This window comes from Mus caroli, chromosome 14 (genome assembly GCF_900094665.2).
Source record: "Mus caroli chromosome 14, CAROLI_EIJ_v1.1, whole genome shotgun sequence".
NCBI lineage: Eukaryota > Metazoa > Chordata > Mammalia > Rodentia > Muridae > Mus > Mus caroli.
The window spans coordinates 23,321,903-23,332,977 of NC_034583.1; the positions used below are offsets into that span (position 1 = coordinate 23,321,903).

The 11,075-nt window shown below is 45.0% G+C and overlaps 3 protein-coding genes and 3 non-coding genes across 25 annotated transcripts in view; 2 read left to right on the top strand and 4 right to left on the bottom strand.

The window, feature by feature from the left end:
• The window catches only part of Glt8d1 (glycosyltransferase 8 domain containing 1), a 10,256-nt gene extending 6,537 nt beyond the window's left edge, over positions 1 to 3,719 (top strand). For both annotated transcript variants that reach the window (XM_021181900.1, XM_021181899.2), the window contains exons 4-10: positions 309 to 522; positions 1,468 to 1,585; positions 1,802 to 1,886; positions 2,019 to 2,131; positions 2,585 to 2,751; positions 2,836 to 2,948; positions 3,198 to 3,719. In XM_021181900.1, coding sequence (XP_021037559.1) covers positions 309 to 522; positions 1,468 to 1,585; positions 1,802 to 1,886; positions 2,019 to 2,131; positions 2,585 to 2,751; positions 2,836 to 2,948; positions 3,198 to 3,388 — 1,001 coding nt within the window. In that variant the 3' untranslated portion in view covers positions 3,389 to 3,719. The remainder of the gene's footprint in view (positions 1 to 308; positions 523 to 1,467; positions 1,586 to 1,801; positions 1,887 to 2,018; positions 2,132 to 2,584; positions 2,752 to 2,835; positions 2,949 to 3,197) is intronic.
• Positions 3,720 to 4,366: 647 nt separating this feature from the next.
• Positions 4,367 to 10,492, bottom strand: Gnl3 (G protein nucleolar 3). The gene is made up of 15 exons (XM_021181523.1): positions 10,295 to 10,492; positions 9,215 to 9,273; positions 8,688 to 8,825; positions 8,469 to 8,579; positions 8,236 to 8,316; positions 7,728 to 7,860; positions 6,744 to 6,853; positions 6,390 to 6,510; positions 6,108 to 6,195; positions 5,572 to 5,746; positions 5,350 to 5,492; positions 5,126 to 5,262; positions 4,864 to 5,021; positions 4,651 to 4,717; positions 4,367 to 4,562 (listed from the first exon to the last, which is right to left on the bottom strand). Exons 1-15 carry the CDS (start codon positions 10,305 to 10,307, stop codon positions 4,480 to 4,482), a joined length of 1,617 nt encoding a protein of 538 aa, XP_021037182.1. The 5' UTR covers positions 10,308 to 10,492; the 3' UTR covers positions 4,367 to 4,479.
• LOC115029339 lies at positions 5,808 to 5,886 on the bottom strand. Its single transcript, XR_003834899.1, has one exon. It is a non-coding gene; the product is annotated as a small nucleolar RNA SNORD69 (small nucleolar RNA).
• LOC115029343 lies at positions 6,616 to 6,695 on the bottom strand. Its single transcript, XR_003834903.1, has one exon. It is a non-coding gene; the product is annotated as a small nucleolar RNA SNORD19B (small nucleolar RNA).
• LOC115029338 lies at positions 7,612 to 7,687 on the bottom strand. The gene has a single exon (XR_003834898.1). It is a non-coding gene; the product is annotated as a small nucleolar RNA SNORD19 (small nucleolar RNA).
• An 11-nt stretch (positions 10,493 to 10,503) lies between the features above and the next one.
• The window catches only part of Pbrm1 (polybromo 1), a 105,095-nt gene continuing 104,523 nt past the window's right edge, over positions 10,504 to 11,075 (top strand). For 10 of the 19 annotated variants that reach the window (XM_029469264.1, XM_029469272.1, XM_029469248.1 and 7 more), the window contains exon 1: positions 10,504 to 10,659. The gene's annotated coding sequence lies outside the window, so the exon portion shown is untranslated. Of the gene's footprint in view, positions 10,660 to 10,850; positions 11,011 to 11,075 lie in introns of those variants that run through there. The other 9 variants (XM_029469241.1, XM_029469243.1, XM_029469250.1 and 6 more) reach the window with 6 other exon arrangements.

Sequence of the window (11,075 nt, forward strand, 5' to 3'; positions counted from 1 at the left end):
AAAAAAAAAAAAAAAAAAGAATGAATAAATAGTTGCTGTAATTCTCATGTTATCTCCTTCCATGTCTTGGGCTCTGCAAAACACTTGCGGGGGTGTGGTAGTGCACATCTTTACTTCCAGCACTCTGGAGTCAGAGACAAAGAGATCTCTGAGTTTGAAGTTGACCTTGTCTACATAGTGTGTTTCAGGCCAGCCAGAACTACATAACAAAACCCTGTTTCAAAGCAAAAACAAACAAAACCAACCCAAAACAAGAACAAAAATTCATGATATTGTGTCCTGGTGCTTTCCTTGTGTGTTCTTTTCAGATTCGGGAATTGTGGGGCTTCAGCCCATAGACTTTGTCGCCAGTGCTCATCAGCATCCAGTGAGTGAGAGGCAAGAGGAGATTCCCGTGGTTATTGCTGCCTCTGAAGACAGGCTGGGTGGGACCATTGCAGCCATGAACAGTGTTCATCAAAACACACGCTCCAATGTCATGTTTTACATTGTTACATTCAACAGCACAGCAGACCACCTCCGGTGAGCACTGCTTTCCTAACTGATGCTGCCTCTGCTCCATACTCTTCATTGACCCACTGCTAGGCCAGGAGCCACTTTACAATACACACACACACATAGACAGATACACACACACATACACACACACATACACACACACACACAGATACACACATACACACACACACATACACACACACACAGATACACACACAGATACATAGTACAAACAGTTTTCCATATGACTGTGTCATGCCTCTGTGGCAGGAGAAATGATAATTTGTCAGGAAGAAAACCAGCTGTCATAGCCACACTGTTAATTCCACAGTTCCTTTAATAATAGGTCTAATGTTTAGCAGCCTGACTTTCTGAATAAGGGAAGCAGTATATGATTCACTAGTCATAGCTTCTTTCAGATATGCATGCACACAGCACTGGGTTCAGTTCCTACCATTACAGAACTGGGCATGGTGGCTCATACCTGCCACCCTAGCATCCAAGAGGTAGAAGTAGGAGGATTAGAAGTTACAAGTAGCCAGGCGGTGGTGGCTCACGCCTTTAATTCCAGCACTTGGGAGGCAGAGGCAGGTGGATTTCTGAGTTCGAGGGCAGCCTGGTCTACAGAGTGAGTTCCAGGACAGCCAGGGCTACACAGAGAAACTCTGTCTCGAAAAACCAAAAAAAAAAAAAAAAAAGGTTACAAGTAGTCCATGTTTGTCTGAGTATTCTCAAGTCTATTTTCTGCAGTAGTTTGGTTATGGGAGGAGAGATGGTCCCATTGATTCTTGGTTGAGAAGGAACTTTGGTGGAAATACATTCATCTTAGTCTTAAAGAGACATAGAACTTGAAACATCTATTTAGTTCCTAGGTCTCTCTTACATTCCATTACGCCACTATAGAAAAGCATAGAAAGATATGGCTATATACATTAGAAACATGACCAAATGTGTTTTTTTCTTCATCAGGTCCTGGCTTAACAGTGGTTCCTTGAAAAGCATCAGGTACAGAATTGTAAACTTTGACAGTAAGCTTTTGGAAGGGAAAGTAAAGCAGGATCCTGACCAGGGGGAGTCCACTAAACCAGTGAGTTCCGTGTCTGTGTCCTGCTGGGAGTGTGTGTGGTTAGAATCCCCGGATGACTGGCTGTACGGTGCAAGTGCTTCCCTAGGGACCAAACTTGGGGACTCCAAGAGTCCACTGACTATTTTTTACCTGGGTTCTTGTACAAATAAAAGCCCAGCTATTGTATCCTATGCTGATATCTCCCCCCCCCCGCCCCCGCCCTTTTTCTTTTGTCAGTTAACCTTTGCAAGGTTCTACTTGCCAATTCTGGTTCCCAGTGCAAAGAAAGCCATATACATGGATGATGATGTCATTGTACAAGGTATCAAAGTGACTTCTGTCCTTCATCTGGATTCTGGGCTGTAATGGATTGTCTATGGTCTACTATTAAACTCCGCCACCATTTATTAGAAGAGGAACAGAATCTCCAGACAACTGCACTTATCCATTTCAGGTGACATACTTGCCTTGTACAATACACCACTGAAGCCAGGACATGCTGCTGCGTTTTCAGAAGATTGTGACTCAGCCTCCACTAAAGTCATCATCCGGGGAGCAGGGAACCAGGTGATTACACACTGCAGATCTCACTCTGTGAGAGCTTAATGAGAAGTGTTAAAGCCAGGGCTCCATCGTACATTAACTAGTCATTGCTCTCCAGACCTCACACCTACCTGTCTATAGATTCTGTCGATTTATGGAGTTTACAACCAAATTGTCCTTGAATGCTAAGACAAACTCTAGATCCCAACTGTTAATTCTGTAGGATCTGTCGATTTTGCTAATAATTTAGGAAGTCAAGCTCAAATATTGCCCTGGGACATACCTTTAATCCTAGCACTTGAGAGGTAGAGGCAGGCAGATCTGAGTTGGAGGCCAGCCTGGTCTACAAAGTTCCTGGACAGCTGGGGCTTCCCAGAGAAACCCTGTCTCAGAAATAAAAAAGTCCAACTACTGACTTTTACTTGCTTTAAAAACTCATCTTGTTTGAAGCAGCAAATATTTCATTTATGTTTTCAGTACAATTACATTGGTTATCTTGACTATAAAAAGGAAAGAATTCGTAAGCTTTCCATGAAAGCCAGTACCTGTTCCTTTAATCCTGGAGTTTTTGTTGCAAACTTGACCGAATGGAAAAGACAGAATGTAACTAACCAGCTGGAGAAATGGATGAAGCTCAATGTAGAGTGAGTATGTGACTGGCTTAGCTAGTAAGACCACAAAAGCCCACTGAACGCTGTCTGGTACTCACTAACATCTGTTTCCTACAGAGAGGGATTATACAGCAGAACTCTGGCAGGTAGCATCACCACACCTCCTCTGCTTATCGTATTTTATCAGCAGCATTCCACCATTGACCCTATGTGGAATGTCCGCCATCTTGGTAAGTATAAAACCATCTAGCTGGGTATACTGGTTCATGCTAGTAATCCTACTACTTGGAATAGATACAAAGGCAGCAAGAGTACCGAGTTTTAAGGTTAGCCAGAGCCATGTATCCACTGATTTACACTAACCAGGAGTTAGTATCTAAGAACAAACACCTCTTCCAAGATGGACTATGATCGGTATTTCCCTTTAGGTTTCTACAGCTTAGCATGGCATTGTTCTAATTTGGCACTTTTTATTTAAGGTTCCAGTGCTGGAAAGCGGTATTCACCCCAGTTTGTAAAAGCTGCCAAGTTACTTCACTGGAATGGTCACTTCAAGCCTTGGGGAAGAACTGCTTCATATGCTGATGTTTGGGAAAAGTGGTATATTCCAGACCCAACAGGAAAATTCAGTTTAATCCGAAGACATATGGATACCTCAAACATAAAGTGAACTACAATTTAAGCTAATTGCGTCACTCAGGAAGCCCTGGAAGACACACTATGTGGGAAGGCAACAGTTGTAGGGCTTGAGTTTCTCTGTACCAACCACAGAAAACACTTCAGCTGGGTAGAAGTCCTAGATCTCCAGATGACTACCACGGCTCCATCTGCCTTACCAAATGTTTGCTTTACTACACTGCTGACTTGAAGGACAGAGAAAGGACAGAGAACTCCAGCATTTAACTGCATCTAGCTGCTGTAGGTAGGAACTGCTGTTTGGTTTTAGTTTTGTACCCCGTGGCCTGGTTTGTAAATAAAACCTACATTTTCCAATAGACCTATTTGCTTCCCCGTATGTATGGTTTTTTTTTTTGAGGCAGGGTTTCTCTGTATGGCCCTGGCTGTTCTGGAACTCACTTTGTAGAGCATGCTGGCCTTGAACTCAGAAATCCGCCTGCTTCTGCCTCTGCAGTGCTGGGATTAAAGGCACGCACCACCATGCCCAGCAACTTCCCCCGTGTATTTTTAAGAATGTAAACACTGGGGCTGGTGAGATGGCTCAGCAGGTAAGAGCACCCGACTGCTCTTCCAAAGGTCCTTAGTTCAAATCCCAGCAACCACATGGTGGCTCACAACCATCCGTAACAAGATCTCTGACTCCCTCTTCTGGTGTGTCTGAGGACAGCTACAGTGTACTTACATGTAATAAATAAATAAATCTTTAAAAAAAAAAAAAAGAAAGAAAAGAATGTAAACACTGCTGTTCCTCGGAGTTCAATTTCCCCCACATCAGGTCACAACTATATCATTCTAGTTCCAGGAGATCCAATGTTTTCCTAATCTTTTTTTCCCCCCAGATTTTTTGTTTAACAGCCCTGGCTGTCCTGGAACTTTCTTGTTGGACTGGACTGTCCTCAAACTCAAAGAGGCCCTCCTGAGTGCTGAGCACCAACCACCAGACCTGGCTATAAATAAATCTTAAACACACGCAAGCAAATACTTGTATTTTAATTTATAACATGATACATATTTACAAGATGTACAGTTTATATCATACACTAAACTACACAGTGTACAGAGAGCACTTTAAATGTGTGGCGGTTATATATAATCTGTGGTGAAGTCATAGGCCTCATCCTCTTGACTCGTTCTATCCAAGGCCGATGACCCGTCAGATGGCTTACCTGCATCAGAGGGAAAGTGACATTTTACATAAGGAATTAAGGGCAACTGTGCTCAAGCTGCTTTTTTATACGTCTTTCCCAGACTCACTTGCTGTTGATTGCTCAGGTGACAGCTCCCTGGTCTCTTCTACAGGGGCCACATCTGAGATTTCTGCCTGTGGACCAAGAAGTTGATATGAAATAGCACATAACTTCTCATTACTCCTATGTAGGTAGGACAGATCAGTCTTGGTGGCACCCCTAACTCAGCACTTGTAAAATGTTGACAGTAGTCTGCTTTAACCCGAGAAACAAAACTTACATTTTTTTCACCACTACCATTTTCTTGATCATCAGCATCCTGTTTGTCTTCTGTCTGTCTTGGTGATTCTTCGGCTATGTCCTTCTCGTCTAGTATTCCATTTGTCAGGCCCGAAGACCGAAAAAGGATTCTATTAGTTGATTGAGGGCCCTTGAGGACTAGAGGAAATGAAACTCATGTTAACAGATAAGACCTCCAGCATTCTGTCGTTATTCACTATTATGTTATATCCATTTGCGTAACAGAAAAAACAGAATTTCACCTTGTATGCTGTGTGCATTATTCTTTTCTAGTTCTTCTAGATTAAAGCCCTTCTTCATGACTGCTGCAATATTCTCATTAAAATGCAGAGAATGATTCCAGGATGCAGGGGGATGGCAGTAATAACCTAATGAGGCACTAGCATTAAAGACAAGATGTGTCAAACACAGGTCAATCCCTTCATTCTAAGTTGTCTTCCAAAATGCCCATAAAAAGACACCTTACCCTGTCCACTCAGACCACACCAGCTTAGCAGCGCTTTCCACATTTGGGCTTCCACCTTTTTGGTGCAGACCTCTTCTTTGAGCAAGTTTAGTAAAAAAATGCAGAGAATCCTTATACTCCGGGACAGTATATTTTAGCACCACCTTAAAAATAAAAGGTGACCTGTCCCTAATCTATACAGATAAAGAACAGTGGTAGGCAGCTCAAAGGACATTCTTTTACCTGTTGATTATCAGCCTGAGACAGAATGGCACTGGCAGCCTCCAGCGGTCTCAGTTCCTCAATGCTTGCTGGACTCCGTAGGGCAAGTGCAGTGGGGGAGTTACAAGGTGAGATAATTAAGCATGGACTGTCTATGACTGTGATCTGCTTGTCTAAAGGGACAATCTGCATGCTCCTAAAAAAAAAAAAAAAAACCCATGGAATTAACAAAGACACTGTCCATCTGAGGACAAGACAACATGAAGCTCAGGGTTGGATTGAACAACTCAGCACAGCAGTTAAGTCAGATCCAATCTGTCATCACTGCTTCATGTTTATGTGAAACCTTACACGCTGTAAGATACTGTGCACTACACATCCAAACACTCATGTTTGCATATATGGCATAGTAAGGTTATTAACTTATTTTTCCAAGACTAGGTCCAACACTATTTGTCTGAGGGAGCTTTCCTCAGCCTTTCTGGGCCTTCCCAAGGAATGCTCATAGCCCAGCACCAGCTACTGATTTCTTTCTGATCACTGACAGTTCCATTTACCTTGTAAGTCCCATGGAAATCCCAACATTGCAAATCCATTCTTGTTTTAAGCTATTAATGACGCTGCTTTTCCCCACATTTGGGAAACCTACAAATAAACATAAACTGGGATTATGTTCAGAAACGCATTTTCTAATAGTTGCCTTGTGCACACCAGGCAAGTGTTCTACCACTGAACTCTCAGAAACCCATGTTTTGGCAAGGTGAGCCTGAGTTAACTTTGAGAACAACCCTTCAGTTTTAACAAAGTACTTAAGTGGTAAAGAAGCTGAATGAACGCACCAATCACTCCAACTTGAATATCCTTTCCACAGGACTGCTGAAAATCTCCAAGGAGCTTCCAAAGGGCTTCCTTGCCACAGCAGATTTTACTTTGGAATGGAACAACTTTCTTCTTTTTTATCTTTAAACATAAAATATAGCAATTTTAATTCTGGTAAATATCACCAGGTGGAATCCAGCAGAGTTCAGCTCGCAGAAAAACTGCTGGCCTCCACTACCTTTGCAATCTTTAATGAAATCAGAGTTGGATCTTCATGTTTTTCATTTTCATCAACATTTTGTGTACTCATCACATTTCAATCATCACAAATCTGAAGAAACCAGTATTTCCTCCCACCACTAACAACAGCATACCTTGAATGTCTTTCTGTTCTTTAAGTTTGTTGAGGCTTTGAACACCACTGTTGGCAATTCTTTATTCAAATAATTTAGCCAGTTCTCCAAATTCTCCTTTGGTACTAGATCTGAATTGGGAAAGGACACTTCAGTGGTGTTAAGACTAGTGTTAACTACTGATCTTACCAATCTGTACTTCCCCTGCGTTCTGAGAGAAAAGAATAAACTTCCTACCACGCCGCCTGTGTCTTGAGATGTTCCATCTCCCCCTCAGTCCCCACAGTCCCCTGGAGTCCAGGGATGGGATCAGAGGGGTACTACCATGCTTGGCTTTATGTGGTGACGGGGAACAAACCACCTTTCCTGAGTACCAGGCAGGCACTGGACCAACTGAGCCACTTGTGAATCTCAGCATCTCCAGCACTGCTCACTCAGCCTAGGCAGGAAGTCAAGTCACGCCTGTTTCCAGAATTACTTGTTACCGTGGCACCAGTTTTCTAAGCCCAAGGCACATTCTTACATTCTTCTCTCCAAGTATCTTTCCCTTGTCCCTTATATTTATTGAGGCTGGCAATTTAGCTAGTTGTCCAAATTTTTCTTTCTTCTGGGCTCTCTTTCTGGTGCTCAAACCCACCCAGATATCTAATCATTTTATTTAGTATTTTATCCCAAATAGTAACTTTTCTTGTATCCCAGTTTAAAGTTGAGTTTCTATGTGGGAGTATATGTGGCAAACGCTCACATCAGTTCCTATATGAAATACAGTGGTTATGGAAACTCATATGGAGGCTAAATATTGAAAAGCAGAACAGAAAAAGCCAGGTGAAGAATCACTTGCAGAAACTACCTCCCCCCAGGTCTTTGGCCACCAGAGTGCACATTCATTGGCTTTGTTGAGGTCAGAGTTGGATCTTATCAGTCTTCAGTGGTAATCAGACTGTCCGATATTTTCCTCATACCTCATAGTGCACAACATAGATAAAGGGGGGTGTTTGTACTCACCTGACTTATTTAATACAAGTATCAGCTTCTTACACCCACTTTGGATAACAGCTTCTTCTATCTGAGGACACCTGCAACCAAGAGGATCTCTGGCATCCAAAACTTCTAACACAATGTCTGAGGCTTCAATCACCTGTCAAGTAAGAAACCATCAGAGCAGCAGTCCTTACCGAGTAGCACCCTCAACAATGACAGTGAATCCAGAAGACAGGATCTCCTGTATGCATTTCACTATCAAGTATGTTGACTGTTAAGTCTGGACATATAATCTACCCAGCGAGTCCTTAGGTTAACAAGCCTTTTTAGCAGGCAGGTAGGTGAGCTTGGGAAATGCATGCCGGACATGGGGAGCTCTAGTAAGCAAGCAAGTTGGGGATCTGCTGCCCACCCTTCAGACTCTGACTTCACCAGTGTTCTAAGAATTCCCACTTTACAAAGCAGCTGTCAAGGAATGACTAAGTTTTCAAAAATCTTATATCATTTCTGACACTAACCTATACTAAGGTACCTTTTTAAGTTCCTGGCAATGTAACTTCTTTGGATTCTGTTTGCCTGCTTTGGCTTTCTTTCTTTTGGGCTCATCAGATTCCTAAAAGGAAGAAAAATTAGAAACAGGAGTTGTTACCAGTATATCATCATTTCCCACAGATTACCACAGGCAATATATTTTAAATAGATGAGAAAGCCTACATTTTGTTACTCCCAAGAAACCCACCAATTTTTAAGGAAAGATAACCTTACCTCCCGAGTTTCCACATTAGACTGCTCACCACCAGGGCTAACTTCAAGTTTTCTTTTCCTTTCTTGCTCTTTTTGCCTATCAAGTTTCTGTTGCTGTTTTAGTTCTTCAAGCTGTGTCAGAGCCATGAAAAAGAGGAATGAGCGAGTGACTGGTGGCAGTTTATTGCTTTGGAAACCACATATACCATTCTACTGGAGCTTTCAGCCAGCAAAAATTACCTGCTGTTTCCTTAGTTCAGCTTCACGAAGAAGAGCCTCTTTAAAGGGAGCACTATTTGGAACTCCTGGGTCCTTCCTAGGCTTCTTGTGACCCCGTTTTTTAGCTTCCTTCCTTAATTTTCGATGATGTTCTCGGACCTATTAAAAACAGATCTATGAGGTCGGAAGGCACTTGCCTCAGTTCAATCCTCAGTATTATACAAAAGAAACAACTCACCCTACAAAAATACATAAGCACTGAAAACTTAGGGAATAAGCCAGTTTAACCGCAATTTATAATGGATGTGAAGCACCCTAGAAAAGCAGAACTTCAACTGGAACTATACAGGGAATTAATGTGTACACAGAAAACAGAAAAGTGTTGTGCAGAAGCTCTCTGTAAAGTGTGCTAGCTTGAGGCTTTCTCTTACCCTGTATTTTCCCAGTTGCAGTCTGTCCAATCCTATACCATGACTAGAGCCTTCCCCACAGAGATGAAGAAAGCCATGTTAGTACCCCACTTGCTATGGGCCTCACAGGACACTTACCTTTTTTTGAATTTTATATCGCTTATGGCAGGTCATACGTTTACTCGCTTTCTTTAACTCTGCCAAAACAAAGAGAGAGAAAGACTGTACACATGAGCAGTGAGTGTTTTAAATCAGACCAACCACGTGCATGTGGTGTTCTTACAAAGGAAGCCACAAGAGGGCTTCATCACTTGTCCTTCTACAGACAGCATGGAGCGGCCACGTGGGCTGGGACTCAACCCTGGGTCTTCACTCCATCCCCAAAATGTTTCATTTACTTATTTTGTGTATAGGTCTGAAAGCAATTTCCAGGAGTCAGTTCTACCTATCATATGAGTTTGAACTCTTGACAGTAAGGCTTAGTGGCGAATGTTTATAGCCATATTCCTGGCCCTCAAGAGATTGCTTTATCAGGCCATGGGGGCCTACAACAATAAGGCTAGCCCAGGCAACACAGATCTTGCCTCAACCGTCCCTGCAATGTTATGCAGGGTATTTAATAGAAATCACACCACAATGCCAGTCAATTCGACTCGGTGGATCCACAATGGAAGCAGCTTCTAGAGGAAAGCACTACAAATCTCAAGTTTCTTTTTTGATTTTTTTTTTTCTGAGAAAGGATTTTTCTGTGTAGCCCTGGCTGTACTGGTAAACCAGGCTGGCCTCGATCTCAGAAATTCGTCTGCCTCTGCCTCCCAAGTGCTGGGATTAAAGGCCTGCGCCAACACCGCTCGGCTCTTTTTTGAATTTGTAAGCCATGGTTTCAGTATACAGCCCAGGCTGGCTGCAAACTTTCTATCTTACTGCGTCATCCTTCGTGTACATGATTAGGGCGCGTGCCACCAAGGCCGAAAGACTGTGGTTCTGAATAGTTCTAGGAAAACGGCAGGCTCGAAAAGAGGCTCAAACACGTTAATTACAGAAATCTGGCTCGGTTTTCCTCTTAAGGGCTTAGCTCTCCTGCTATACAACAGGCCAAATTCGGGTCTGGGCCTTCTAAGCGTCAGATCTACGCGGAACTCATCAATGGCCTATGGAGAGTCCTCTCCCTCTAGCCACAAAGCACCACCCGCGCGTTTCGCTCCCGACCCCACTCACTCGGCCTCTTCATCCTGGCCGCGGACGCTTCAGGAGCAGAGGAGGTCTCAGGGACACTGCGACTTCTCGGGCGCCACGTGCGAACTGGAACTGCGGTTCAACGTCACGCGCTCCAGGACCTGCCGGAAAGTGTGTCGGGGCCGGGCCGCGTGCGCGCGCACACACATACACTGTCGCGCGGAGCCGGGCTCGCCTGGCGGCCACAGGTTGGATTTACGGCAGCACTGGGAGGGGTGAGGGCGGTGAGGGCGGCGGGTGCCGGAGAGACGGCCGCGGCCAGAGGAGCGCTAGCAGCCGTGGCGGCCACGGGGCGGGGCTCGGCGGTCGGGGACCGCGGCCGGGGCTGCAGGCGGCGGAGCGGCGGGGTAAGGCCGGGCCCGGGGCGGGCGGGGCCGCCCCTCCTCGGCCGGCTGCCGGGCCTTTGTGTCCGCCCGGGCGGGCGGGCGGGCGGGCGGGCGGGCGGGAGTCGCGGCGGAGGCCCCGCCCCGTGGTGCGGACGCGCTGGTCGGGCAGGGCGCGGGGCGGGGCGCGGCACGGCGGCGGGGCCTCGGGATAGGCCCGGCGGCGGGGCCTCCAGACAGGCCCAGCAGCCCGGCCGCACCTGCTGCCGGGACAAAGGCAGAGCGGCCCGGAAACTCCCCTCGCTGTTCTTTCCCGCCCGTCGCGGGCCCCTTCAAAGCTGTCAACGTTTCCTTTAGCCCCAGAACCAGTGACAGGTCGGGCGAACTCTTCTTTTCCTCCGCCTCTCAAGGCCTCTTTTTTTTTTTTTTTTTTTTTTTTT

Bases quoted from the DNA above. Each gene is read 5' to 3' on its own strand.
- Gnl3 (XM_021181523.1), bottom strand. The intron at 6,196-6,389 runs GTGCGTTCATTC...GTTTATTTGTAG, and splicing joins TATTCAAGTTGGAGTGATTG to GTTTCCCAAATGTGGGGAAA. The intron at 5,493-5,571 runs GTAAAAGAATGT...TTTATTTTTAAG, and splicing joins CTCAGGCTGATAATCAACAG to GTGGTGCTAAAATATACTGT.